Genomic DNA, 25,898 nt, shown 5'->3' with positions numbered 1-25,898 from the left:
ATCCAGCGCTCAACGCTTGTTTGGTTGCTCTCACACACTAAAAGACGCTTTTTATTGCAAAAACAAGTTTTTGCGTTCCCATATTTTCCATATTTCAGCCTACAGTCATGTGTGGGCTTGATTTTTGCTGGACGAGTTGACGTTTTTATTGGTACCATTTTCGGGCACATAACTTTTTTTATTGCTTTCTATTCCGATTTTTGGCAGAATGAACAAAAGCAAGCAATGTAAGAATTTTTTTATGCCGTTCCTCGTGTCGTAAAATTGATAAGGCAGTTTTATTCTTCAGGTCAGTACAATTACAGCGATACCACATTTATATAGTTTTTTTATGTTTTGGCGCTTTTACACAATAAAAACTATTTTATAAAAAAAAATAATAATTTTTGCATCGCTTTATTCTGAGAGCTATAACTTTTTTATTTTTCTGCTGACGGAGCTGTATTGCAGTTTGTTTTTGCAGGACAATATGACGTTTTCAGAGATACCAATTTTATTTATTTACATTTTGTTCACGTTTTATTGCACTTTTTGTTTGGCGGTATGATGGTAAAGCATAGTTTTTGCCTCGTTTTTTTTAACGGTGTTCACTGAAGGGGTTAACTAGTGGAACAGTTTTATAGGTCAGGTTGTTCCGGATGTGGCGATACGAAATATGTGTACTTTTTAAAAATGTATAAATATATTTCTTGGATTAATATTCTTTCTTTTTTTTTGTTTCTTTATTTTGTGATTTTTAAGAAATATTTTTACAATTTTTATTAACTTTTTTTTTGCATTGTCCCAGGATGGGACATCAACTGTAAACTGACAGATCGCTGATCTAATACTCTGCATTGCTTGTGACATGCAGGGAGGAGGCATGTCAGCTTGTGCTCCGATCATTATACTGTGTACTAGATGGTAGCCCAATTCTAACGCATCGGTTACTCTAGAATATGTATGTAGTTTATTTATGAAGATTTTAGAATAATACATTGAATACACAGGATTCGGCCTGCCGTGACCAATTAGCGAAGTGTGGTTCAAATTCCGCGCTAATTCGCAGCCCGACTGCGCCTGTCACTGATTGTTCGCGGCCGGCCATGTAGTATATAACAGGACACAGAGTGTATAACAGCCCACATAGCATATAACACAGGTCACGTAGTATATAACAGCCCACGCACGCAGTATATAACACAGCCCACGTAGTGTATAACAGGCCACGTAGTGTATAGCACAGGCCACGTAGTGTATAGCACAGGCCACGTAGTGTATAGCACAGCCCACGTAGAATATTGCACAGCCCACGTAGTATATTGCACATCCCACGCAGTACATTGCACAGCCAACGTAGTATATTGCACAGCCCACATAGTATATAGCAGCCCATGTATTATATTGCACAGCCCACATATTATATTGCACAGACCACGTAGTATATAGCACAGCCCACGCAGTACATTGCACAGCCCACGTAGTATATTGCACAGCCCGCGTAGTATATTGCACAGTCCACGTAGTATATAGCAGCCCACTTATTATATTGCACAGCCCACGTATTATTTTGCACAGCCCACGTAGTATATAGCACAGCCCACGTAGTACATTGCACAGCCCACGTAGTATATTGCACAGCCCACGTATTATATTGCACAGCCTACATATTATATTGCACAGCCCACGTAGTATATAGCACAGCCCACGTAGTATATAGCACAGCCCATGCAGTACATTGCACAGCCAACGTAGTATATAGCACAGCCCACGTAGTATTTTGCACAGCCCACGTAGTACATTGCACAGCCCACGTATTATATTGCACAGCCCATGTATTATATAGCACAGCCCACGTATTATATTGCACAGCCCACGTATTATATTGCACAGCCCACGTAGTATATAGCCCAGCCCATGCAGTATATAGCAATGTGGGCATCATATCTCTGTTAAAAAAAAGAATTAAAATAAAAAATAGTTATATACTCACCTTCCGTTGGCCCCGGATCCAGGCGAAGCGGTTACCGACGCTCCTCGCGCGCTCCGGTCCCAAGAGTGCATTGCGGTCTCGCGAGATGATGACGTAGCGGTCTCGCTAGACCGCTACGTCATCATCTCGTGAGACCGCAATGCATGGAGCGGTCACCGGAGCGTCGCGAGGAGTGGGGAAGGCCTGTTCTTGATCCGGGGGCCGACGGACGGTGAGTATATAACGATTTTTATTTTTTTAAATTATTTTTAACATTAGATCTTTTAACTATTGATGCCGCATAGGCAGCATCAATAGTAAAAAGTTGGTCACACAGGGTTAATAGGAGCGGTAGCGGAGTGCATTACACCGCGGCATAACACGGTCCGTTACCGCTGCCATTAACCCTGTGTGAGCGCTGACTGGAGGGGATTATGGAGCGGGCACTGACTGCGGGGAGGAAGGAGCGGCCATTTTGCTGCTGGACTGTGCCCATCGCTGATTGGTTGTGGCCGTTTTGCCACGACCAATCAGCGACTTGGATTTCCATGACAGACAGAGGCCGCGACCAATAAATATCCATGACAGACAGACAGACTGAAAGACAGACAGAAAGACGGAAGTAACCCTTAGACAATTATATAGTAGATAGGAGAGCTGTATGGTAATCATATTGTTTTTGCATAGTTTGGTCACAAAAGAAACTTGTGGGAGTGGAATATATGGGTTAATTCAACAGTGTGTCCATCATACTATGTATATTGGAGCTGTTGGTCCGCCATACAGTGGTCAGTGCCTTGCAAAAGTATTTATCTCCCTTGAACTTTATAACCTTTTCCCACATATCATGCTTCAAACATAAAGATACCAAATGTAAATTTTTGGTGAAAAATCAACAACAAGTGGAAGTTGAACAAAATTTATTAGTTATTTTACATTTTTGTGGAAAATCGAAAACTGAAAAGTGGGGCGTGCAATATTATTAGGCCCCTTTACTTTCAATGCAGCAAACTCACTCCAGAAGTTCATTGTGGATGTCTGAATGATCCAATGTTGTCCTAAATGCCTAATGATGATAAATATAATCCACCTGTGTGTAACCAAGTCTCCGTATAAATGCTCCTGCTCTGTGATAGTCTCAGGGTTCTGTTTGAAGCACAGAAAGGATCATGAAGACCAAGGAACACAACAGGCAGGTCCGTGATACTGTTGTAGAGAAGTTTAAAGCCGGATTTGGACACAAAATGATTTCCAAAACTTTAAACATCCCAAGGAGCACTGTGTAAGCGATCATATTGAAATGGAAGGAGTATCATACCACAGCAAATCTACCAAGACCCAGCCATCCCTCTAAACTTTCATCTCAAACAAGGAGAAGACTATTCAGAGATGCAGCCAAGAGGCCCATGATCACTCTGGATGAACTGCACAGATCTACAGCTGAGGTGGGACAGTCTGTCCATAGGACAACAATCAGTCGTACACTGCACAAATCTGGCCTTTATGGAAGAGTGGCAAGAAGAAAGCCATTTCTCAAAGATATCCATAAAAACTGTTGTTTAAAGTTTGCAACAAGCCACCTGGGAGACACACCAAACATGTGGAAGAAGGTGCTCTGGTCAGATGAAACCATAATCGAACTTTTTGGCAACAATGCCAAACGATATGTTTGGCGTAAAGTCAACACAGCTCATCACCCTGAACACACCATCCCCACTGTCAAACATGGTGGTGACAGCATCATGGTTTGGGCCTGCTTTTCTTCAGCAGGGACAGGGAAGATGGTTAAAACTGATGGGAAGATGGATGGAGCCAAATACAGAACCATTCTTGAAGAAAACCTCTTGGAGTCTGCAAAAGACCTGAGACTGGGACAGAGATTTGTCTTCCAACAAGATGATCCCAAACATAAAGCAAAATCTACAATAGAATGGTTAACAAATAAACGTATCCAGGTGTTAGAATGGCCAAGTCAAAGTCCAGACCTCAATCCAGTCGAGAATCTGTGGAAAGAGCTGAAAACTGCTGTTCACAAACGATCTCCATCAAACCTCACTGAGCTCGAGCTGTTTGCCATGGAAGAATGGGCAAGAATGTCAGTCTCTCAATATACAAAACTGATAGAGACATACCCCAAGTGACTTGCAGCTGTAATCACAGCAATAGGTGGTGCAAAAAAGTATTAAGCTAGCGGGGCCGAATAATATTGCACGCCCCACTTTTCAGTTTTTTATTTTCCACAAAAATTTAAAATAACCAATAAATTTCGTTCAACTTCACAATTGTGTTCCACTTGTTGTTCATTCTTCACCAAAAATTTACATTTGGTATCTTTAATGTTTGAAGCATGATATGTGGGAAAAGGTTGAAACGTTCCAGGGAGCCGAAAACTTTCGCAAGGCACTGTATCTGTGATATGGGGGGGGGGGGGGGCATCATACTGTGTTTAAAGAGCTGTGGGGACATCATATATGATATAGGGAGCTGTGCGGGTATCATACTGTGTGTATGAGAGCTGTGGGAGAATCATACTGTGCATAGGTAAGCTGTACATTGGTGAACTCAGGAGATATGACTGTATGTGGGCGGAGGACTCGGGGACATTATTATTGTATGTGGGCACATTTTACTTTGGAAGGGCCTCGGGTGCAGTAACAGGAACACATACAGAAGAAACAGCTCCATATTCGGGTGACAGTAAAATGAAAAGTTGGTGTTTATTGGGAATAGATGGGGACAATGCTGGAAATGTGAGAACTCATTTTTGTTTTCACTGTAAACTCTAGGAGACGAGTCGCGGCTGGAGAAGTAGTCATGGCGGTCTGCACCTAATGGAAGAGATGGAAAAAGTGACCGACTCCATCAGAAAGATCGTCATTTGCAGATCACTATCTATAACTGTACTGTAATATCTGATATCTGATATGGTATCCACCACTATATGGTCACCATAGTGCAGTAATATCGGCGTTGATCTTTGAATAGTAATTTATTTTCAGTAACATGGCTGTCTGCTGAGGTTCCCCTATACCCATCATTAGGGTGCACCACCGTATTTGTAAATATGGTTACCTGGTTTGCTGTGCAAAGAGAGAGAAACTTTCTTGTTTCTCATCTGAGAAAAAAACCATGAAACTGGGACAAAACTTCACATTCAGTATTTGCTGAGTTTTTTACCTCAGTATTTGTAAGCCAAAACAAGGAGTGGGTGAAAAATACAGAAGTGGTGACGTGTTTGTATTATACTTTTCCTTTGATTGTTTCTCTCCTGATTTTGTCTACTGAGGTAAAATACCGACCAAATACTGAACGTGTTACCGTGGTCTTAGGTAAAAACTGACACAATGACTGAATTATGATGAAACTCTGGTAAAATAAAATCACTGACATCTGAATGAGCCTGTAGACTGATAAGATGACATTTTTGTCTTCATACAGACCAAATGTCGGCGTGAGACAAATTGCAGAGTGCTTTACACAGTGTTCCAAATTATTATGCAAATTGGATTTAAGTGTCATAAAGATTTAATTGTTTTGTTTTTCAAATAAACTCGTGGATGGTATTGTGTCTCAGGGCTCAGTGGATCACTGAAATCAATCTTAAACACATGTGATAATTAGTTTTCCAGGTGATTCTAATTAAAGGAAAACTACTTAAAAATTATGTTCCACATTATTAAGCAGGCCACAGGTTTCAAGCAATATGGGAAATAAAAAGAATCTCTTCTGACGAAAAAAGCGTTAAAGTAGTGCAATGCCTTGGACAAGGTATGAAAACATTAGATATTTCATGAAAACTCAAGACAAGAGTGATCATCATACTGTTAAGAGATTTGTGACTGATACAGAGCACAGACAGAGTTCATGCTGATAAAGGCATAATGAGGAAGGTTTCTGCCAGACAAATTCATTGGATTAAGAGAGCAGCTGCCAAATACCATTACAAACCAGCAAACAGATATTGGAAGCTGCTGGTGCGTCTGGAGTCCCTCGAACCTCAAGGTGTAGGATCCTTCAAAGGCTTGCTTTGGTTCATAAACCTACTATTCAATCCCTTAAAAGTGTTCACAAGCAGACACGGTTGCAGTGGGCCCAGACATTCATGAAGACTAATTTCCAAACATTCTTGTTTACTGATGAGTGTCAAGCAACCCTGGATTGTCCAGATGGATGAAGTAGTGGATGGTTGGTGGATGGCCACCATGTCCCAACAAGGCTGCGACGTCAGCAAGGAGGAGGAGGAGTCATGTTTTGGTCCGGAATCATGGGGAAACAGCTGGTAGGGCCCTTTAAGGTTCCTGATGCTGCAAAGAATACCTCTGAGTCATTGGCTGCTATGGGCATAAAAGGAGATAAACTCATGGTGTGGCCACCATCTTCCCCTGACCTCAACCCTATAGAGAACCTTTGGAGTATCATCAAGCAAAAGATCTATGAGGATGGGAGGCAGTTCACATCAAAACAGCAGCTCTGGGAGGCTATTCTGACTTCATGCAAAGAAATACAAGCAGAAACTAAATGGATGCAGGAATTGTGAAGGTGATATCAAAGAAGGGTTCCTATGTTAACATGTAACTTGGCCTGTTAGGATGTTTTGGAGTTAAATAGCTTTTTTTGTTCAGTGAATGTGACCTCCTAATGCTGCAAATTCAACAAATGAGAATTTTCAGTTATTTAAAACATCAAATGTTTAGAAATTCTACTGTTCCTAATAATTTGGAACAGTGCATTTTGTGTTTTTATTCATTTTGGAGATTATACTGTTATCATTGGGAGGTTTCTTCAATAAAATTCGATGTATACTGTAACAGGTGATGACTTTTATTAGACTGTCATTTGCACCGACCATTTAGGAAAATCCGAGAAAAATATCATTTGCATAATAATTTGGAACACGGTGTAGTCTCTTCCATATTTTGGGTGAGACTGTCCTATTCAAACCTATGGGTGCATAACAAAAAATCAGAATCCATATGGATCAGCCATATAGCATCCAATTTTTATGGATAAATTGCAACTCTTTAACATCGGAAGTTGTATTTGTTCTTGTAAATATTAATAACTTCTGATGTATAAAATCAGATACCAGACAGATCACAATACAGATGAAAAATCGCCCATTTTTTCTGGATGAACATTGGGCAATTTTTTAGATACATTGTGAATCTTAGCCTTAGGGCTCATGCAGACGGGCATATAAATCGGACCGTACACTGACCCATGTTACTCAATAGGGCTGCTCAGATGTATGATTTCTTTCTCAGTTCGACTGTCAGAAATAAATCGCAGCATGCATTACTTACAACATGAGACTCGCACATTCAAGTCTGTGGGTGAGAGAAAGTAATCAGATCCTGCAAGGACCATCAGAGCGTCATCAGGTAGATTTCTATGAAGAACCTGTATGTTATTATGGATATGTTTTAATGTAATTATATGAAAAGGAATTGCACATGGACATCACACAAATGTAAAAATCAGAAACACAAATGGCACATGGATGAAAATTAGAAAAAAATTGTCCGAGTCGAAGGATTTTTCATACATTCATCTGCAGGCACCCTTAGTTACAAATTTTTTGCCAATCCTTCCCAAAAAAACACAGAAATCCCAAATCACCAAGCAATCGCTTTTCCCTTGGCTTCCTCTGCTCGGGTCTGCAATGCTTCATGCTTATTCAGCAGGAAAATGAGACCTAATAATAATGACAGGCGCTGCCCCTGGATATTATCAGGTGTCTCCAAGGCCTAAACTACAACTCATCCTCTGCAACTCCTCATCTCTCAGTCAGTGAACTGATTTGCAATGCAAAGTTTGCCCGCAAATAACGGAGGCGCTACCGCTACATTACATTGACCTCCGATGAAGATCTCGGCGCTAATTACCTCCTGTTACCACCGCCTCCAACAAGTATATGGGGAGACTCCTCGTGAAGAAAATCCATTGGAATGAAAAGCAGAAAATTCAACCTGGCAGGATCCCTGCTGAGAATCTGGCACCAGGTGGTCGCCCGCACGCTAATACATTATTCCAATTCATTATTTAGTGTTTCCATCCAATTTTATTTTCATTTACAAGTGCCTGTAATAAATGGATGCGAGGGATTAGTTAAATATCTAGAAAGGAGCCACAAATCCAATGACCACACTATCGGTCTTATACGATATATATATATATATATATATATATATATATATATATATATATATATATATATATATATATATATATATATATATATATACTCTTTCGTCTAGGCAGTAAATGTATAGGAAGGTGCCCCCGCAGCGTTGAATGAGGTTTCTTTTCTTTCTGCAAAAAACCCCACCTCAAATTAGGCTGCATTTAGAAATAAATTGTGAGTAATGAGGGGGGCTTGTGTGCCAGATTCCATTGTGAGCCAAGTCCCAGGGGAAGCCACGCTCAGCCTCTACATTGGTGACAATGGCTAGTAGTGAGTGGCAGGGAGCCCCGCTCATTAGCTGCCTTGTGACCCTGGGGGCTGGGAGTGACAGCCGGGGGGCTCTAGCAAAGCTGCCAGACATGCACATAGGGAGACCACCAGAGAATGACTTCACATGAGAGAAGGCAGGAGCAGCCCTCAACTTGAGATAGACCCCAGCCCTCTTAGCTGCAGCAAGCCTCACTTATGTCAGGAATCACCGCTCAGCACTGGAATTTCCAAAGAACTCAGCAAGTTGCTTTGTGAATTGTGACCTGCTCCTGTTTGCTCTGCCCATACAGAAGTCAGAGACCACCAGAGGCTGACTGCAAATGAGAGAAAACAGCAGCAGAGACCCCCAAACCCTGGGGCTATAGGAAACCCAGAGCAGAGCCACCCAGTAATGCCAACAGGAGACCCCCATCAGCATGTGTTGGATAGGATTCTGGGCTGAATGATCTGCCAGTCTCTTCATGCCCTCCTGCCTCCATTTCTATCCTTGCCATGTAAATGGACCTGTGTGCAAATTCAATGCGTGATTTTTCGAAAATCCAGATATAAGTTCTCCGCAAAGTGACAACTTTTTTTGTTCTTTGGTTTGGCCACCGTGGAGTGACTATGAAGTTACTGGAATGCTACTTGATGCTTTCCTTCTTTACTTGGGGTAATGCCAGGGCACAGGGGGAGTATTGTCATGGATGGGTGGACGCTGCTGGCAATTACCAGGCAGGCTTCCAGTGTCCTGAGGATTTCGATACTGCGGACGCCACTATCTGTTGTGGGTCGTGCTCGCTGCGCTATTGTTGCGCAGCGTCAGATGCCAGGCTGGAGCAGGGCGGCTGTACCAATGACCGGGAGCTGGAGAATACTGGAGTCACTGCCCGTGAGTACCACTGTACTGTGATCTATGCCTCTTAGGGCTTGTTCACACATTGAATATTTGCAGCATTTTTTCCAATTCATTTTTGCAATATTTTACAATCCCATCATAATTAACATAATTTCATCCCCATGCTGTGTTTTATTTAATTGCATTTTTAAACCATCAATGCATTTTTTCATATTTGCAGCATGTCAATTTTTCCAAAGCTTTTGCAGCGTTTTTCACCCACTCAAATGAATGGGGGAAAAAAATACATTAAAACGCATTAAAAAAAATCATAAAAACCGCATGTAATGCATGCAGAGTTTTTCCTGCAGACACCTGTGTTTTTCATAGTGAAAAACACACTACAAAAACACAGTGTGTGAACGTACTCTTAGGGCACTAAAAGTCCCAGCACACTCTGTTTTCTGTTTACAATAGATGCAACAATTTAAAAATAATACTACTAAATGATGAATTATTGATAACAGTAAGGCTGGAGCTATATGGTGACATATTTTGCGCAGAAGCTTCTGTCACAAAAAATTGCACAATCAAAAACATTTATGCAACTGGAACAGCGACATAAAATCCAACACATTTGTGACTGCTTCACAGTCGGCGGTAGATCGCTGCTTGTAATGTGACTCTATTTCGCAGTCATCAGTAGATCGCTGGGTGTAATGTGACTGCTTCACAGTCGGCAGTAGATCGCTGCGGGTAGTGTGACTCTGTTTCACAGTCAGCAGTAGGTCGCTGGGTGTAATGTGACTGCTTCACAGTCGGCAGTAGGTCGCTGGGTGTAATGTGACTGTTTCGCTGTCGGCGGTAGGTCACTGGGTGTAATGTGACTGTTTCACAGTCGGCAATAGGTCGCTGGGTGTAATGTGACTCTGTTTCGCAGTCGGCGGTAGGTTGCTGGGTGTAGTGTGACTTTGTTTTGCAGTTGGCGGTAAGTTGCTGGGTGTAATGTGACTGCTTCGCAGTCGGTGGTAGATCGCTTTGTGTAATATGACTCTGTTTTGCAGTCGGCAGTAGGTCGCTGGGTGTAATGTGATTGTTTCGCAGTCGGCGGTAGGTCGCTGGGTGTAATGTGGCTGTTTCGCAGTCAGTGGTAGGTTGCAGGGTGTAATGTGACTATTTCACAGTCGGCGGTAGGTCGCTGTGTGTAATGTGTCTTTTGCAGTTGGCAGTAGATCGCTGGGTACAATGTGACTGTTTCACAGTCTGTGGTAGGTCACTGGGTGTAGTGTGACTGTTTCACAGTTGGCGGTAGGTCGCTGGGTGTAATATGACTCTGTTTTGCAGTCGGCGGTAGGTTGCTGGGTGTAATGTGACTATTTCGCAGTCAGTGGTAGGTTGCTGGGTCTAATGTGACTATTTCGCAGTCAGTGGTAGGTCGCTGGGTGTAATGTGACTATTTCGCAGTCAGTGGTAGGTTGCTGGGTCTAATGTGACTATTTCGCAGTCAGTGGTAGGTCGCTGGGTGTAATGTGACTGTTTCGCAGTCGGCGGTAGGTCACTGGGTGTAGTGTGACTGTTTCGCAGTCGACGGTAGGTCGCTGGGTGTAATGTGACTGTTTCGCAGTCGGCGGTAGGTCGCTGCGTGTAATGTGACTGTTTTCCAGTCGGCGGTAGGTCGCTGGGTGTAATGTGACTCCTCAGGATATAATTAGATGAGATGTTGCGATGCGACACCACCATCACAATGTTGCGCGACACGTCACTACATACACACGGCCGAATCATTGCATCTATTTCTAGCCTAATACGATGGACATAGCAAAAAAAGGGAAACTTAGTGACAATCTACATTGCAGAAGGGATTTATCAGATTGCCAGTCCTGATAGTTACACTGTTACCACTATGACTGGTAGAAGGCAGGACAAGGACCAGTAATAATATGCAGTAGGTGCCGATAGCACAGAGCTCCTGGTATACAAGTATAGATTTTCCAACAAAATAATGAATAACCCATATATCAGCATGGAATCAATGTATTACTGCCAAGTATCCAAAGCAGCCAATATGTCACACATAACAGTCCTCGTCTACTGGTAATCCTGCCAAGAAAGATTATGAACTCATAGAACATTTCGGCGATGATCACAAGAACAAACTTTCTGCTGCAAATTTTTCTGCATCAAAATCTGCTACGAATTCTACATGTCACATGTGCTGTGCATCAGTCTGTGATTTCTAGTGGATTTTGTCCTGTGCATTGCAGTCCACAATGGAAATCCACAGGATAAATGTAACATTAAAATCTGAACTGTAGTTCAATTTGTAGGATTTGTAGGATTTTTTGTTCTTCCGCTTTTGGATCAAATCTGTTGTAAACTCATCCATTTGGCTCCTACTGTAATGCACTGCAGGTATTTTGCCTGAAAATCGGGAAGGAAAATCCATGTTGTGTAAACATCACCTTACAAGATTGGTAGACACATGTTATAGGTCAATAATGATCAGTGACTAAGATAACATTATAAATCACATTCAATAAATGTTAGGAGCAATTGAAAGGGTTTATTTGGAATATCAAGCAACGATTCTATCTATCTATCTCATATCTATTGATCTATCACATACCTATCATGAATTTTATCTATATATCGATCTATCTACTATCTATCTATCTATTTACTACCCAACCATACATCTATCTAAATGCAAAAATATAGGTGAAGCACCAGCAGAGGAAAAAAAAATATATAGGTGGGTGCAAAGCCTACCAGACAAAACCAAACCTCAATACATATCCAAAAAAGATGAAGGCAGCACTCCAAAAGTCCAAAATGCAGTTTTTTATTGTCAATAAACCACTGAATTTTGAACTTTTGGAGTGCTGCCTTCATCTTTTTTTGGATATATACAGTGGTGCCGATTTTGCAAGTTTTCCCACCTACAAAGAATGGAGAGGTCTGTAATTGTTACCATAGGTACACTTCAACTGTGAGAGACAGAATCTAAAAAATAAAACCAAGAAAATCACATTGTATGATTTTTAAATAATTAATTTGCATTTTATTGCATGAAATAAGTATTTGATACAACAGAAAAACAGAACTTAATATTTGGTACAGAAACCTTTGTTTACAATTACAGAGATCAGACATTCCCTGTAGTTCTTCACCAACTTTGCACACAGTGCAGCAGGGATTTTGGCCCACTCCTCCATACAGATCTTCTCCAGATCTTTCAGGTTTCGGGGCTGTCGCTGGACAACATTGAGCTCCCTCCAAAGATTTTCTACTGGGTTCAGATCTGGAGACTCGTTGGGCCACTCCAGAACCTTGAATTCTTCTTACAGAGACACTCCTTAGTTGCTCTGGCTGTGTGTTTCGGGGGTTTGTCATGCTTGAAGATCCAGCCATGACACATCTGCAATGCTCTTGCTGAGGGAAGGAGGTTATTGGTCAAAATCTTGCGATACATGACCATATCCATCCTCCCTTCAATACGGTGCAGTCATCCTGTCTCATTTGCAGAAAAGCACCTAAAACGTATGATGCCCCCCCCCCATGCTTCACAGTTGGGATGATGTTCTTGGGGTTGTACTCATCCTTCCTCTTCCTCCAAACATGGTGAGTGGAGTTGATTCCAAAAAGTTCTATTTTGTTGCCCTCTGGTCCCAGCTCTCTTCAGGTCATTGACCAGGTCCTATCTCCTAGTTATCTATCTATCTATCTATCTATCTATCTAAATCCATCTTCAACGTATCTGGATCCAGTCTTATCTCCAGTGTTTTACACCTGCTGCTTTCTCCTGCTCACATTTCATTTTCAGTAGGCCAGGACAGTAGGAGTTAAGGAAGTCCTGTAATTTCTTCATACGTTCTTTTCTTCTAATACCGCATAGAGTCATGCTCCTTTAAACAGTAACTGTCATTTTAATTTTTTTTCATAAATCAATACTACATGTGAAAATAAGAATTTTTGTGATATATCTTTTCAGAGATAACGACTTCTTTCTCCTCCAGTACTGCTCTTTCATTCTCAAAATTATCTATTCATGGGTATTATCTGTATTCAGTGAATACAGATTTTCCCATCAGTGAGATAGGAGATGACAGTTGGTGCTTATAAAGTTCTATAGAGAACTGTAACTGTCTTTTCAGAAGAACTTGCAGCAGAATGTCTGTGTCGGCCTCTAGCTCCTCCTCACCTTCTCCACAGAATTTTAAAAGCACCAGCGTCCTTCTCCTGTCTCAGTAATGGAAAAATCTGAGACCGATTTTATGGATTTTAGCTGCAAATTTAGAGTGAAAGAACCATCCAAGATGAGAAAGAAGCAAATTTCTCTGCTAAGATTTATTACAAAGTTCTTTTCCTGTGTTCTATTGACATACAAAAAATTAAAGCGATGGTCACTCGTTTTTGGTGATTGTTGCCTGGATACCTGGTATTACCTGGTATTACCATTCTTACAATGCACAGTTTTGCTATTGCTTTTCTATTACATTTTGATTAATCTTACCTGATTTGCTATTTAATCTCAAAGAAGTTCTTCTCCCAATCCACAGGCTATTTCTATCTACAGTAAAAAAAAAAAAAAAAATTATATATATATATATATATATATATATATATATATATATATATATATATACTTTGCTACAGTATCCTCATTCAGATGTGCCTTTTTTGAGTAAAGAAAAAAAATGGATCGCTTTTCATCAGTGTGCTGATCTGATTTCGCCATCAGTGTGGCACTTGTTTTCTCGTATGTAAAAAAAAGTTTCTCCAACTTATAAGGGCCTGTTCAGACGGGAATATTATCTGTCCGACCGACGCTCGTATGCACAACAGGTATCACGCCGACAGCACAAGGGGCAATGCACAGTAATGTGGCGGTCCACTTGGTCATATCCCCATTCAGGTTTACCTATTATATGTCAATTGGTGCAAAAAAAATGAATCACATACGTTACCATTCATATGTCACGCGTTTTTCATGGATCTTTGAAACTGTATTTGGCGTTTCTTATTTATTAAAATATTCATGTAAAAAACTGGAAACCATTAGGATGTACAAAATGGACATAGACATGGCACGCGGACATCAGAAACGGGCATATGGATATGATACAGATAACAAAATGAACAATATGACACCAAATGGATGTAAAAATTTCACTTTTTTTTCAGGATGAAAAAATTGACAATTTTGCATACTCTCGTCTGAACTGGGCCTAAGGCTACTTTCACACTAGCGTCGGGCTCGGTCCGTCGCAGTGCGTCGGGTCGAGGTCACCGACGCTAGCGTTGTCTCCGCCACACAACGGGGGCAGCGGATGCATTTTTCCAGCGCATCCGCTGCCCCATTGTGAGGTGCGGGGAAGTGCGGGGAGGTGGGGGCGGAGTTCCGGCCGCACATGCGCGGTCGGAAAAAGCGGACCGTCGTGAGCAAAAAACGTTACATGTAACGTTTTTTGCTCCCGACGGTCCGCCACAACACGGCGCAACCGTCGCACGACGGTTGCGACGTGTGTCAATGCGTCGCAAATGCGTCGCTAATGTTAGTCAATGCAGAAAAAACGCATCCTGCAAGCACTTTTGCAGGATGCGTTTTTTCGGCAAAACGACGCATTGCGACGTATTGCAGTTAACGCCAGTGTGAAAGTAGCCTTAAGTGCTAATAAGTGGACAACACCACATGGAACACGCATGCCATCTGGTACTGTCCATTGTCACAAACCGATTGATTTGCATTGGAACATTTGATTCATGTGTGAGTCAGATAAAAAAATGGACGTCTCTTCATTTTTTTATTTTTTTTTGCCAAAAGAGATGGATATGTGAAAAGCCCCATAGACTATAATGGATCCATGTTCTGTCTGTGACTAACAGACATCTGAATATGGCCTAAGGGGAAGAACAGTGTCTCAGTATTCCATTACTACATGTATATCAGATCACAGTGCACGGCCAGTCCGCACATAGTCCGATCTCAGTCCGATTTATACAGCCGTCAGACTGCGCCATTTAATAGATTTAGTCCTATTTTCAATAGTAATTATATGACTTCTCACACAACCCCGTAGAGCAGAGTGGAGTTTGTTATGTGTTACTACTCTATGTGATATGATGGTTTGTTATTTGTGCCGCTACATAGGACCTTCTCCCGCGTCTACAGTAATATAGCTCAGAGACTTAGATCACTATGCACAATCCGTCCAACCCCAAAGGGTTAATTGACAAATTCAGCTCTGCTACGTGTGCTATCAGAGAAATGCATCCCCCCTGTATCATCATGGATTTCTTTCTTGTATTTATGCTACTACAGTATATTTTTATATCTTGATCTAAATCCTAAAAGTCATCCAGGAAAAAAAATAATAATCTTTTCTTTGTGCGCCCTTGGCACAGCCTCAGTCAGTCGTAAATTTCTGTAAAACCACTTGAGTTAAGCAATGCATAGAGTCTCTTGTGCAGCAATGTGTACTGCTCAAACCAAATTACCTAGGGTGAGGCCTGTAATACTATACCCAGACCTCCTGTACAATACTTCACAGCAAACTCGTCCCTGCGGACCCCCGTTTATGCCCTGTCTGAAGTGCATTTTAATATGTACAGTGCAAAAGGCCATTAATTTTAAGCTCTGTGGCAGAAGTAGCACTATGCCTGATAATGTTAGATTGAATTTCATACAATAATATCCTTTTATTATACACCTATAACATATATCCAAACACTCTAATGGCCTTATTACCAGCCGGCCTACAGGGGCCATCGGTAAAACAGTTCACTGGCTGCGTATAGTGAGTGGGGGTGAGTCATGGATATGTCTGTGCATAGTACTCTTGCTGTTATTAACTTCCCTGGACTCTTAAAGATGCAATTAACAATCGCCCAACATGAATTAGTATACAGCAGTTTGCAAATAGCCTTTCAGAGAGGAAGAGGACTAGAGCGCCATATATTGGGTGTGTGCAGCAATCCTAAGGGTATGTGTCCACGTTCAGAAAACGCTGAGTTTTTGACGCAGCGTTGAGCAGCATGCATAAAAAACGCAGCGTCCAGATGTTACAGCATAGTGGAGGGGATTTCATGAAATCCTGTCTCCACTATGCAGTAAAAGACGCATGAGGCACACCCGAGAAAACTCACATGTGGCGCGTCTTTTAAGAACGCAGCACATCCTTACATTGCAGAAAAAACTCACGGACAACGCAGGTGACCTGCCAGTGACCTCAGGTGCAGATTTGGTCAGGATTTTACCTGCATAAAATCCTGACCAAATCCTGAACGTGGACACATACCATCAATTTCAACCCTCCAAGTCTTGCCACGTGACCTAGGAATCAGAAGTCAAACCAGACACTCCATTTGCAGACACGTTTCAGGCTTTTTTGCCCTCATCAGTGCAAAGCATTTTATCCAGATTGTCAGGGTGAGAGGCCTCTGAGAGTAGCTCTAAAGCACATATAAGGGATTTTGTGTAATACTATTGTATTCAATGTCAGCTATTCAATAAGTTCATGCTTAAAACATACAACTTTGCCCTTCACCTCTCCAAACAAACCTATTTTAACACCCTCATCACCTCACTGTCCAATAACCTTAAACGTCTCTTTGACACTTTTCATTCTTTACTCAACCCAAATGTTCAGGCCCCAACCACGGATCTCCTTGCTGACGATCTGGCCAATTACTTCAAAGAAAAAATTGACCACATCCAACAGGAAATTATCTCCCAATCCCCTCATATCATGCGCTGCCCTCCCTCCCCCACTGCATCTAGTTCACGCTCAGAAGAAGTAATCAGGCTCCTTGCATCTTCTCGCCCGACCACTTGCACCAGTGACCCCATTCTGTCACATCTCCTCCAGTCCCATTCCCCGGCTGTCAGCTCTCACCTAGCAAAAATATTCAACCTCTCTCTCTCTTCCGGTATCTTTCCCTCCTCATTTAAGCATGCCATCATACATCCAATACTTAACGAACCATCCCTCGTCCAAAACTGTGTCGCTAACTATAGAACTGTCTCTAATGTTCCCTTCATCTCTAAACTCCTTGTACGCCTGGTCCCCTCCTGTCTTATCTGCTCTCTCTCAGACCTCTCTGACCTTTCCCGGCACCTGCACACTGCAGTACTTTGCTCTGCCCTCAACAGGGCAGACAAAGTACGCCTGCGCCGGAGCCACAGCGTGAAGACAAGAAGAGAACGTCATCGTAAGAAGATGGGAGGCCCCGGACCGGACCGCGACGCCCATCGTATTGGACCGCCCGCCCAGGTGAGTATAATATAACCTCTTTTTCTCATCTATCAGGTTACATCGGGGGCTTATCTACAGCATTCCAGAATGCTGTAGATAAGCCCCTGATGGCGGTGGGCTAAGCTCAACTTCCATTTTGGGGGTGACAGGTTCCCTTTAAAATATAATCAGGTTCCTCGCATCATGTTCTCCTACACTTTATGCAGTTAATAGCCCTCTGTGTCTGTACTGTTACACACTTAGGCAGTTAACTGGTTCATGCAGCTTTACATGAACACCCGAGCCTTACACTATGGCTGGTCCAAATAACTAAAGCAATTGTTACCATCCACCTCTCGTGTCTCTCCTTTTCCTCATAGTTTGTAAGCTTGCGAGCAGGGCCCTCATTCCTCCTGGTATCTGTTTTGAACTGTGCTTATTGTTATGCTGTAATGTCTATTGTCTGTACAAATCCCCTCTATAATTGTAAAGCGCTGCGGAATATGCTGGCGCTATATAAATAAAATTATTATTATTGCAGGTAACAATTTTAAAATTCACTATCAATATATAGAGGAGTTTGTAATAAGTATAAATACATGAATACACATAAGAAAAATGTAAAAAAAAAAACTGCGACAAAATGTTTCCAAGTTTTATTGTCCGAAATGCATTAAAAATAAATAAAAAGAAACTTTGTTAAAAGCCTTGATTTATAAAATGGCAGAACGAGGCCTGATCCAAAAACAGGCTTACACGATTCCCAACAGCTTACAAGAGGGGTCTTATGGTTTGGCTGCTCCATGCAGCCAAAGACCAAACCTACAAGCAGTGACAAATGATCAAACAAGTTTGCTGCTGACACCACGGCACAATCACCCTGAAAGTATCTGCCACGCCGCCGGTAACATCTCAGCTTATTCACCCTGTTGGGAGCCGCACTATGGGGTCCTACTCTAATGTTGTATGAGAGGGGTACAAGGTACTGAGGAACATTCGTGCAACTATCATCGCTATGGAGTTGCTTAGTATTGAAGTGAACATATAAACCCTTAAAACAATATTTATTAATCTCTATTAAAAAAAAACCAAACCTCATTCTGTGGGAGTGAAAAGTAAGACACAATGTCTGGGTGACCAAACATCTGATTTATTCAGATACACAGTGATATCCAGAATACGTGGATGAGTCCAGTAGACCTATGCAAGATATTGCATTTGAATGTCCTACTCCCACATATACCATGTGCGTCTACTCAATTAATATGCAAGAAAAATATGATGTACAAACAGATAATGAGTTTATAAATAATAAAAAATAAGTCATGAATACTGGACGGAAATAATGTCCTAGATCACGCCAAAATACGCCTATAAGACCCTGGATACATGCCTAGGCTGATACTGCCTAGCCGCTGAGATGCCTAGATACGCGGGATGTGGCGCTCACGCTCAATGGTGGCTCTCACCAGTTATCCCTATTCAAACATGAAGATAAAGGTGCAAGGAGAGCCCACCATAATGATTAACAAAGGTGATGACTTATCATTGATTGCCTGTTAGAATGGTTTCCTCTCTGCCTTGACGCGTTTCTCCTTATTGTAGGTTCATCAGGAGGCTACATGTCTGAGGTGGGAAAAGATGATCACAGGTCCATTATGGTGTTTAACAGCCCTGTTAATTCCACAACAAATTACAGACACCATCATCACTGTCCCCATTGGGGCTCACAATCTAGACTTATCAGTATGTCTTTGGAGTGTTGGAGGAAACCAGAGAATCCAGAGGAAACTCACACAAACACAGGGAGAACATACAAACTCCCCGCAGCTGTTGTTCTTGGTGGGATTTGAACCGAGGACCCCAGCGCTGCAAAGCAACAATGCTAACCACTGAGCCACCATACAGTGCTAACCACTGAGCCACCGTGCCATGTATCCCTATGGTTACAATCTACAAACAAACCCTGTAATCGTGTCCAATCCGACCCCTCTAATGTTCTCTGTCAGCAAGATGAGAGGGCCGATGGAATGAAACAATATGTGACTGCAGAATCAGACTAGACACAAGGTACTGGAAAAAAATTCCAAAAGTGGTGAAAGTCCACCACAAAAAATAAACGTAATTCTGCAATAGATTTTTGGGTTTGTTTTTACAGCATTCGTGACCTTGTAATGTGATTCTGCAGGTTAGTACAATTACGTTGAACCAAACCTGTATGGTATTTTTAAGGGATGAAAAAGATTTTAAATAAAATGACATCTCATACAGGAGTAGCCCAGAACAGACTGCTGTGAGACATATAATAACAGCCCTGATCTCGCAGAGTGAGCACAGGTTGCTTGAGCACAGCAATAAATGAGACGTTTCGGTCAATACCTGACCTTCATCAGTCATCTGGATAGAGGAGATCTGTGTGGCAGTGCGCTGTGTGGGAGTCTGCAGTGTCCACTGCTAAGACAGGAAGTGCTGGAGCAGGTATTGACCGAAACGTCTCATTTATTTCTGGAAATTCTTCACTCAGTAAATAAGTTCTTGAGCACACCTATACGAGTGCCAAGTATTTCTACATCACAGCTGACGGATTTGGTTATCCTACTTGTGCACCACCAGAATTCCAGAAGTGCCGTGTTTTCCTAATTGCTTGAGCACAGCAGACATGAGTGTGATTACATCTCACACACGGAGAAATCTGCTCTAAGCTATGGCGGTGGAGTGTTCTTCCTTCCTTTGAGTGTTGCTGCTTGCTTATAATTGATCAGCATTATACAGGAAGAAGTGAACGCTATCTGATGGCGCTTACTTGGACTTAATATAAGTTAACTTATTAGGGGCCAAATATTTTGATTGCTAGTATCTCCGCAACGGAGAGGCAGAATTTAACAAAAAAAATCAAAAAACATTTTTTTTTATTCCACTCTAATTACCATTATATCTATATATATAAGAGGCATCGTGAGTACTCGATAATCCCGCCCCCTGCACAGTAGCTCTGCCCCCCACCACATCACCACACACACAATCCCGCTCCCACCACATTACCACACACAATCCCGCCCCCACCACATCACCACACACACAATCCCGCTCCCACCACATTACCACACACAATCCCGCCCCCCACCACATCACCACACATAATCCTGCCCCCCCACATCACACATAATCCTGCCCCCCCACCACATCACCACACATAATCCCGCCCCCACCACATTACCACACACAATCCCACCCCACCACATCACCACACATAATCCCACCCCTCACCACATCACCACACATAATCCCACCCCCACCACATTACCACACACAATCCCGCCCCCCACCACATTACCACACACAATCCTGCCCCCCACCACATCACCACACATAATCCCGCCCCCCACCACATCACCACACATAATCCCGCCCCCCACCACATCACCACACATAATCCCACCCCCCACCACATTACCACACACAATCCCGCCCCCCCACCACATTACCACACACAATCCCGCCCCCCACCACATCACCACACATAATCCTGCCCCCCACCACATCACCACACATAATACCGCCCCCCACCACATCACCACACATAATCCCGCCCCCCACCACATCACCACACATAATCCCGCCCCACCACATCACCACACATAATCCCGCCCCCCACCACATCAAACATAATCCCGCCCCCCACCACATCACCACACATAATCCCGCCCCTCCACCACATCACATCACCACACATAATACCGCCCCCTTACCGCACATAATCCCGCCCCCCACCACACAATCCCGCCCCCACCACATCACCACACATAATCCCGCCCCCCACCACATCACCAAACATAATCCCGCCCCCCCACCACATCACCACACATAATCCCGCCCCTCCACCACATCACCACACATAATCCCACCCCCCACCACATTACCACAGATAATCCTGCCCCCCCACCACATTACCACACAAAATCCCACCCCCCCACCACATTACACGATATATATGCTACGTGGGCTGTTATATACTACGTAGCTTTGTTATATGCTATGTGGGCTGTTATATACTATGTGGCTGTGCTATATACTACGTGGCTGTGCAATTTACTACATGGCTGTGCAATTTACTACGTGGCTGTGCTATATACTACGTGGGCTGTGTTACATACTACGTGGGCTGTTATATACTACGTGGCTGTGCTATATACTACATGGCCGGCCGCGAACAATTAGCGACAGGCGCACTCCGGCTGGCGCGAGATTTGAACCACGCTTTGCTAATTGGTCGCACCCGGCCAGCCGAATCCTGTGTATTCATTGTATTATTCTAAAATCTTCATAAATAAACTACATACATATTCTAGAATACCCGATGCGTTAGAATCGGGCCACCATCTAGTATAATATAAGATTAAAAAAAAAAGATGTCAACTGCAAAAACCACCACAAAAACGGACAAAGAAGATGCTTTAGGACAAAACACGGCTGGGGTTTTCCTGAAGCGTCTTCTGTTTCAAAAATGATGCGGGTATGCCAACATCTAAAAGATGCTATGTGCACATACCAGGGCCGGACAGCTCATGGGTGCAACTGTACTGGGGCCCATGAGGAAGTGCAAAGGGCGCATACACTGTTTTTGTACCTGGGACTTTATTCTTCGGTGTCCACTAGTGGCAAGGGGTTGATAACATGGAAAGAGGACTGACTAGTCTGGGGCAACTAAAGCCCCATCAACTTGTCAAAGCCCTCAGTAGCATAGGAAACAGGGGCAATATAAATGCTTTTTTTATACCTTATTTTCATTCAATAACGTTATACAGGGCTGGTTAGGAGGGGAATTTGCTCCTACATAGGTGAATGCTGCTGGGTTAGGGGGCATGGGGGACCTGACAGGTTACATTGAAGGAATGAGCATTTGTAGAAAAGCTCATTCCTGACTGTTGGTCCTTTTACACAGGCTGGCAAATACCGATGAATTAATAAAAAGTGATGATTTTTCAGGTGCCATAAAGATCATTATTATCAGTAACACATTTTCACATGGCAAAAAGGACATTTGCACGGGAGGTGAGTACAGACTATTCTTTAATCAGGGTTGGACATTTTAGTTCATAGTGTTGTCCAAGGAATGGGTAAAAAACAGTGCAAAAATACTAAAAGAATTGACATTCTACAGATTTGAAAAAAAAAACTTGATGGCTCAAATCCGCAAGGAAAAAATAAGCAGCATGTACATGAGATTTCAGAAATCTCATTCTCTTCGCTGGTAATGTAAAGTGCAGCATTAAAAAAAAAATTCAGCGTGTGAACAAGCCCTATATTGTATATAAAACTGACCATAAACTTTAGATCAGCCAGATTGACCAATCATGCAAATACACTGCCATCGGGAGAGGGGATCATCTATGGCCTTGTCCAATATTTGATGAAAGACTTATTGATATAGTCAGAGAGAGGCAAAAAGTAAGAAACAACTAAAATATGGCTTTAGGTCTCATTTAGAAAAATAAAAGATAAAATATATTAGTTTGATGTGGTTTGGAAACCAAAGCTACATTATGTTACTGAATGGACATCAAAAATTGTTCCTCCTTCATATGCCATATGAGCTATATCAGTGTTTCTCAATATTTTGAAGCCTCAGGGATGTTGTTATCTGCATTGTGTAGCAGAGAACCTGAGCACCGATGCCTGAGGGGAACCGAAGGTCCTTTTGCCCAATATGAATTGGTATTATAAATTGCACAGGACTGGTGCGAGCCCCCATTACAGACTTTCATTGGGTCCCAGAAACTTTATACTACATCTTTTCAAAACCCGATTCCCCCAAGGCCATGCTCATACCCTTTGCAACATTATTAAAAGCACACTACGAGAAATCTGACTCCATAACTAGGCTGCGAGTGTGGGGCTCTTGAGACAGCGTTTCTATGGATGTCTGTAATGACTAGTACTCACACTATGTGAATTCATCAGATAGCTCAACTCGACTGCAGATGCACGTATGAAGATTCCAGAAGAAGGTTGATTTTCAGGATGAATTCTTGTAATTATTCACAATTGAAGTAGGTAAAAAGACATTTCTGAACCATAGATTTATGGAGATTATCCTAGCAAGATGGCTGACAAACACTTGCATAGGAGGGACAGGTTACTTACATCATGGCTAGGCTACAAGGAGACAAACTTCTAAAAGGGGCTAATTGTTTCCATACCAGTATAACAGCAACAATACAATGATAATACGATACTGCATGATTCCCAAGTTGTGGGACACAATGGGTACAGGCCATAAACCCTTTGGGATATGTCTGCCCCAATATAAGAAGCTGGAACTGAAACCATAGGCAATAAGCTTATTACTGCTGTGTATTAAGAATTGATGCTCCATCGGTTTATCTCCCCATGAATTTCCTTATGGTCACTTCCTCCTCTCGGGGTTTCAACCTATATTCTGTGGATTACGTCTCCCAATGAGCTGACCAAAAACCATACCCTACTGAATAGACTATTGAACAGCAACTTATAGCTGAAGATTGAGTCAATATGTTTTATATGTGCAGGGACATTATTTGCACAGTCATTACACATCAGACATGGTAATGGCCCCTCTGTTCTTGCCCATGAGCAGGAGTCAGTAAAGGAACATAGCGGTAGGCCGACTTCTGCGGGATGTTTTACTTGGAATGTGCCAAATTGACCAAGCAAACTTTATAGAAACCAGGCCGTCAGACGGATTTAACTCCTGTGCTGCTAGACAGATGTGAAGCTGTGGGAAGTCAGTCATGCATTTAGTGGAAATGAACTTTGTGTAATGAATAGGGAGTGAGATGGAGTTATGATGCAAAATACTGAATAGTGTAATATGGTATACTAGATGGTGGCCCGATTCTAACGCATCGGGTATTCTAGAATATGTATGTAGTTTATTTATGAAGATTTTAGAATAATACAATTAATACACAAGATTCGGCTGGCCGGGCGCGACCAATTAGCGAAGCGTGGTTCAAATCCCACGCCAATTCGCGGCCGGCGTGCGCCTGTCGCTGATTGTTCGCGGCCGGCCACGTAGTATATAGCACAGCCACGTAGTATATAACAGCCCACATAGCATATAACACAGCCACGTAGTATATAACAGCCCATGTAGCATATACCACAGCCCACGTAGTATATAGCACATCCACGCAGTATATAGCACAGCCACGTAGTAAATTGCACAGCCACGTAGTATATTGCACAGCACACGTAGTATATAGCACAGCTCACGCAGTATATAGCATAGCCCACGGACTTTATAGCACAGCCACGTAGTATATAGCACAGCCACGTAGTATATAGCACAGCCATGTAGTATATAACAGCCCACATAGCATATAACACAGCTCACGTACTATATAACAGTCCACGCAGTATATAACAGCCCACGTAGTATGTAGCACAGCCCACGTAGTATATTGCACAGCCACGTAGTATATTGCAGAGTCATATAGTATATTGCACAGCCCACGTAGTATATTGCACAGCCACGTAGTATATTGCATAGCCACGTAGTATATAGCACAGCCACGTAGTATATAGCACAGCCCACGTAGTATATTGCACAGCCACCTAGTATATAACACAGCCACGTAGTATATTGCACAGCCACGTAGTAGAGTGCACAGCCACATAATATATTGCACAGCCCACGTAGTATGTAGCACAGCCCACGTAGTATATTGCACAGCCATGTAGTATATTGCACAGCCACGTAGTATATTGCACAGCCATATAGTATATTGCACAGCCCACATAGTATATTGCACAGCCCACATAGTATATTACACAGCCCAAGTAGTATATTATACAGCCCACGTAGTATATTACACAGCCACGTAGTATATAACACAGCCCACGTAGTGTATAACACAGGCCACGTAGTATATTGCACAGCCACATTGTATATTGCACAGCCACGTAGTATATAACACAGCCCACATAGTATATAGCAATGTGGGCACCATATCCCTGTTAAAAAAAATAATTAAAATAAAAAATAGTTACATACTCACCCTCCGGCGGCCCCCGGATCCAGCCCAGGCCTTTCCCGCTCTTCGCGCGCCACTCTGGTCCCAAGAATGCATTGCGGCAATGACACGTGATGATGTAGCGGTCTTGCGAGACCGCTACGTCATCTCCGGTCATTGCCGCATTGCATTCTGGGGACCAGAGCGGCGCGCGAGGAGCGGGAAAGGCCTGGGCTGGATCCGGGGGCTGCCGGAGGGTGAGTATATAATGATTTTTTAAATTATTTTTAACATTATATGTTTTTACTATTGATGCTGCATAAGCAGCATGCATAGTAAAAAGTTGGGCACACAGAGGGTTAATGGTAGTTAACGGACTGCCTTGCACCGCGTTATGCCACGGTGTAAGGCAATCCGTTTAAAGCTATGTGGGCGCTGACTAAAGGGG

The 25,898-nt window shown here is 42.6% G+C and overlaps 1 protein-coding gene across 1 annotated transcript in view; it reads left to right on the top strand.

The window, feature by feature from the left end:
- The first annotated feature begins 8,519 nt into the window (after window positions 1-8,519).
- Window positions 8,520-25,898, top strand: part of SHISA3 (shisa family member 3) — a 29,824-nt gene continuing 12,445 nt past the window's right edge. The window contains exon 1 of the mRNA XM_077275523.1: window positions 8,520-9,276. Within this exon, the coding sequence (XP_077131638.1) occupies window positions 9,012-9,276 (265 nt within the window). The 5' untranslated portion in view covers window positions 8,520-9,011. The remainder of the gene's footprint in view (window positions 9,277-25,898) is intronic.

Source organism: Ranitomeya variabilis, chromosome 1, assembly GCF_051348905.1.
Source record: "Ranitomeya variabilis isolate aRanVar5 chromosome 1, aRanVar5.hap1, whole genome shotgun sequence".
NCBI classification, from domain to species: domain Eukaryota; kingdom Metazoa; phylum Chordata; class Amphibia; order Anura; family Dendrobatidae; genus Ranitomeya; species Ranitomeya variabilis.
This window is presented reverse-complemented; position numbering and strand designations above follow the sequence as displayed.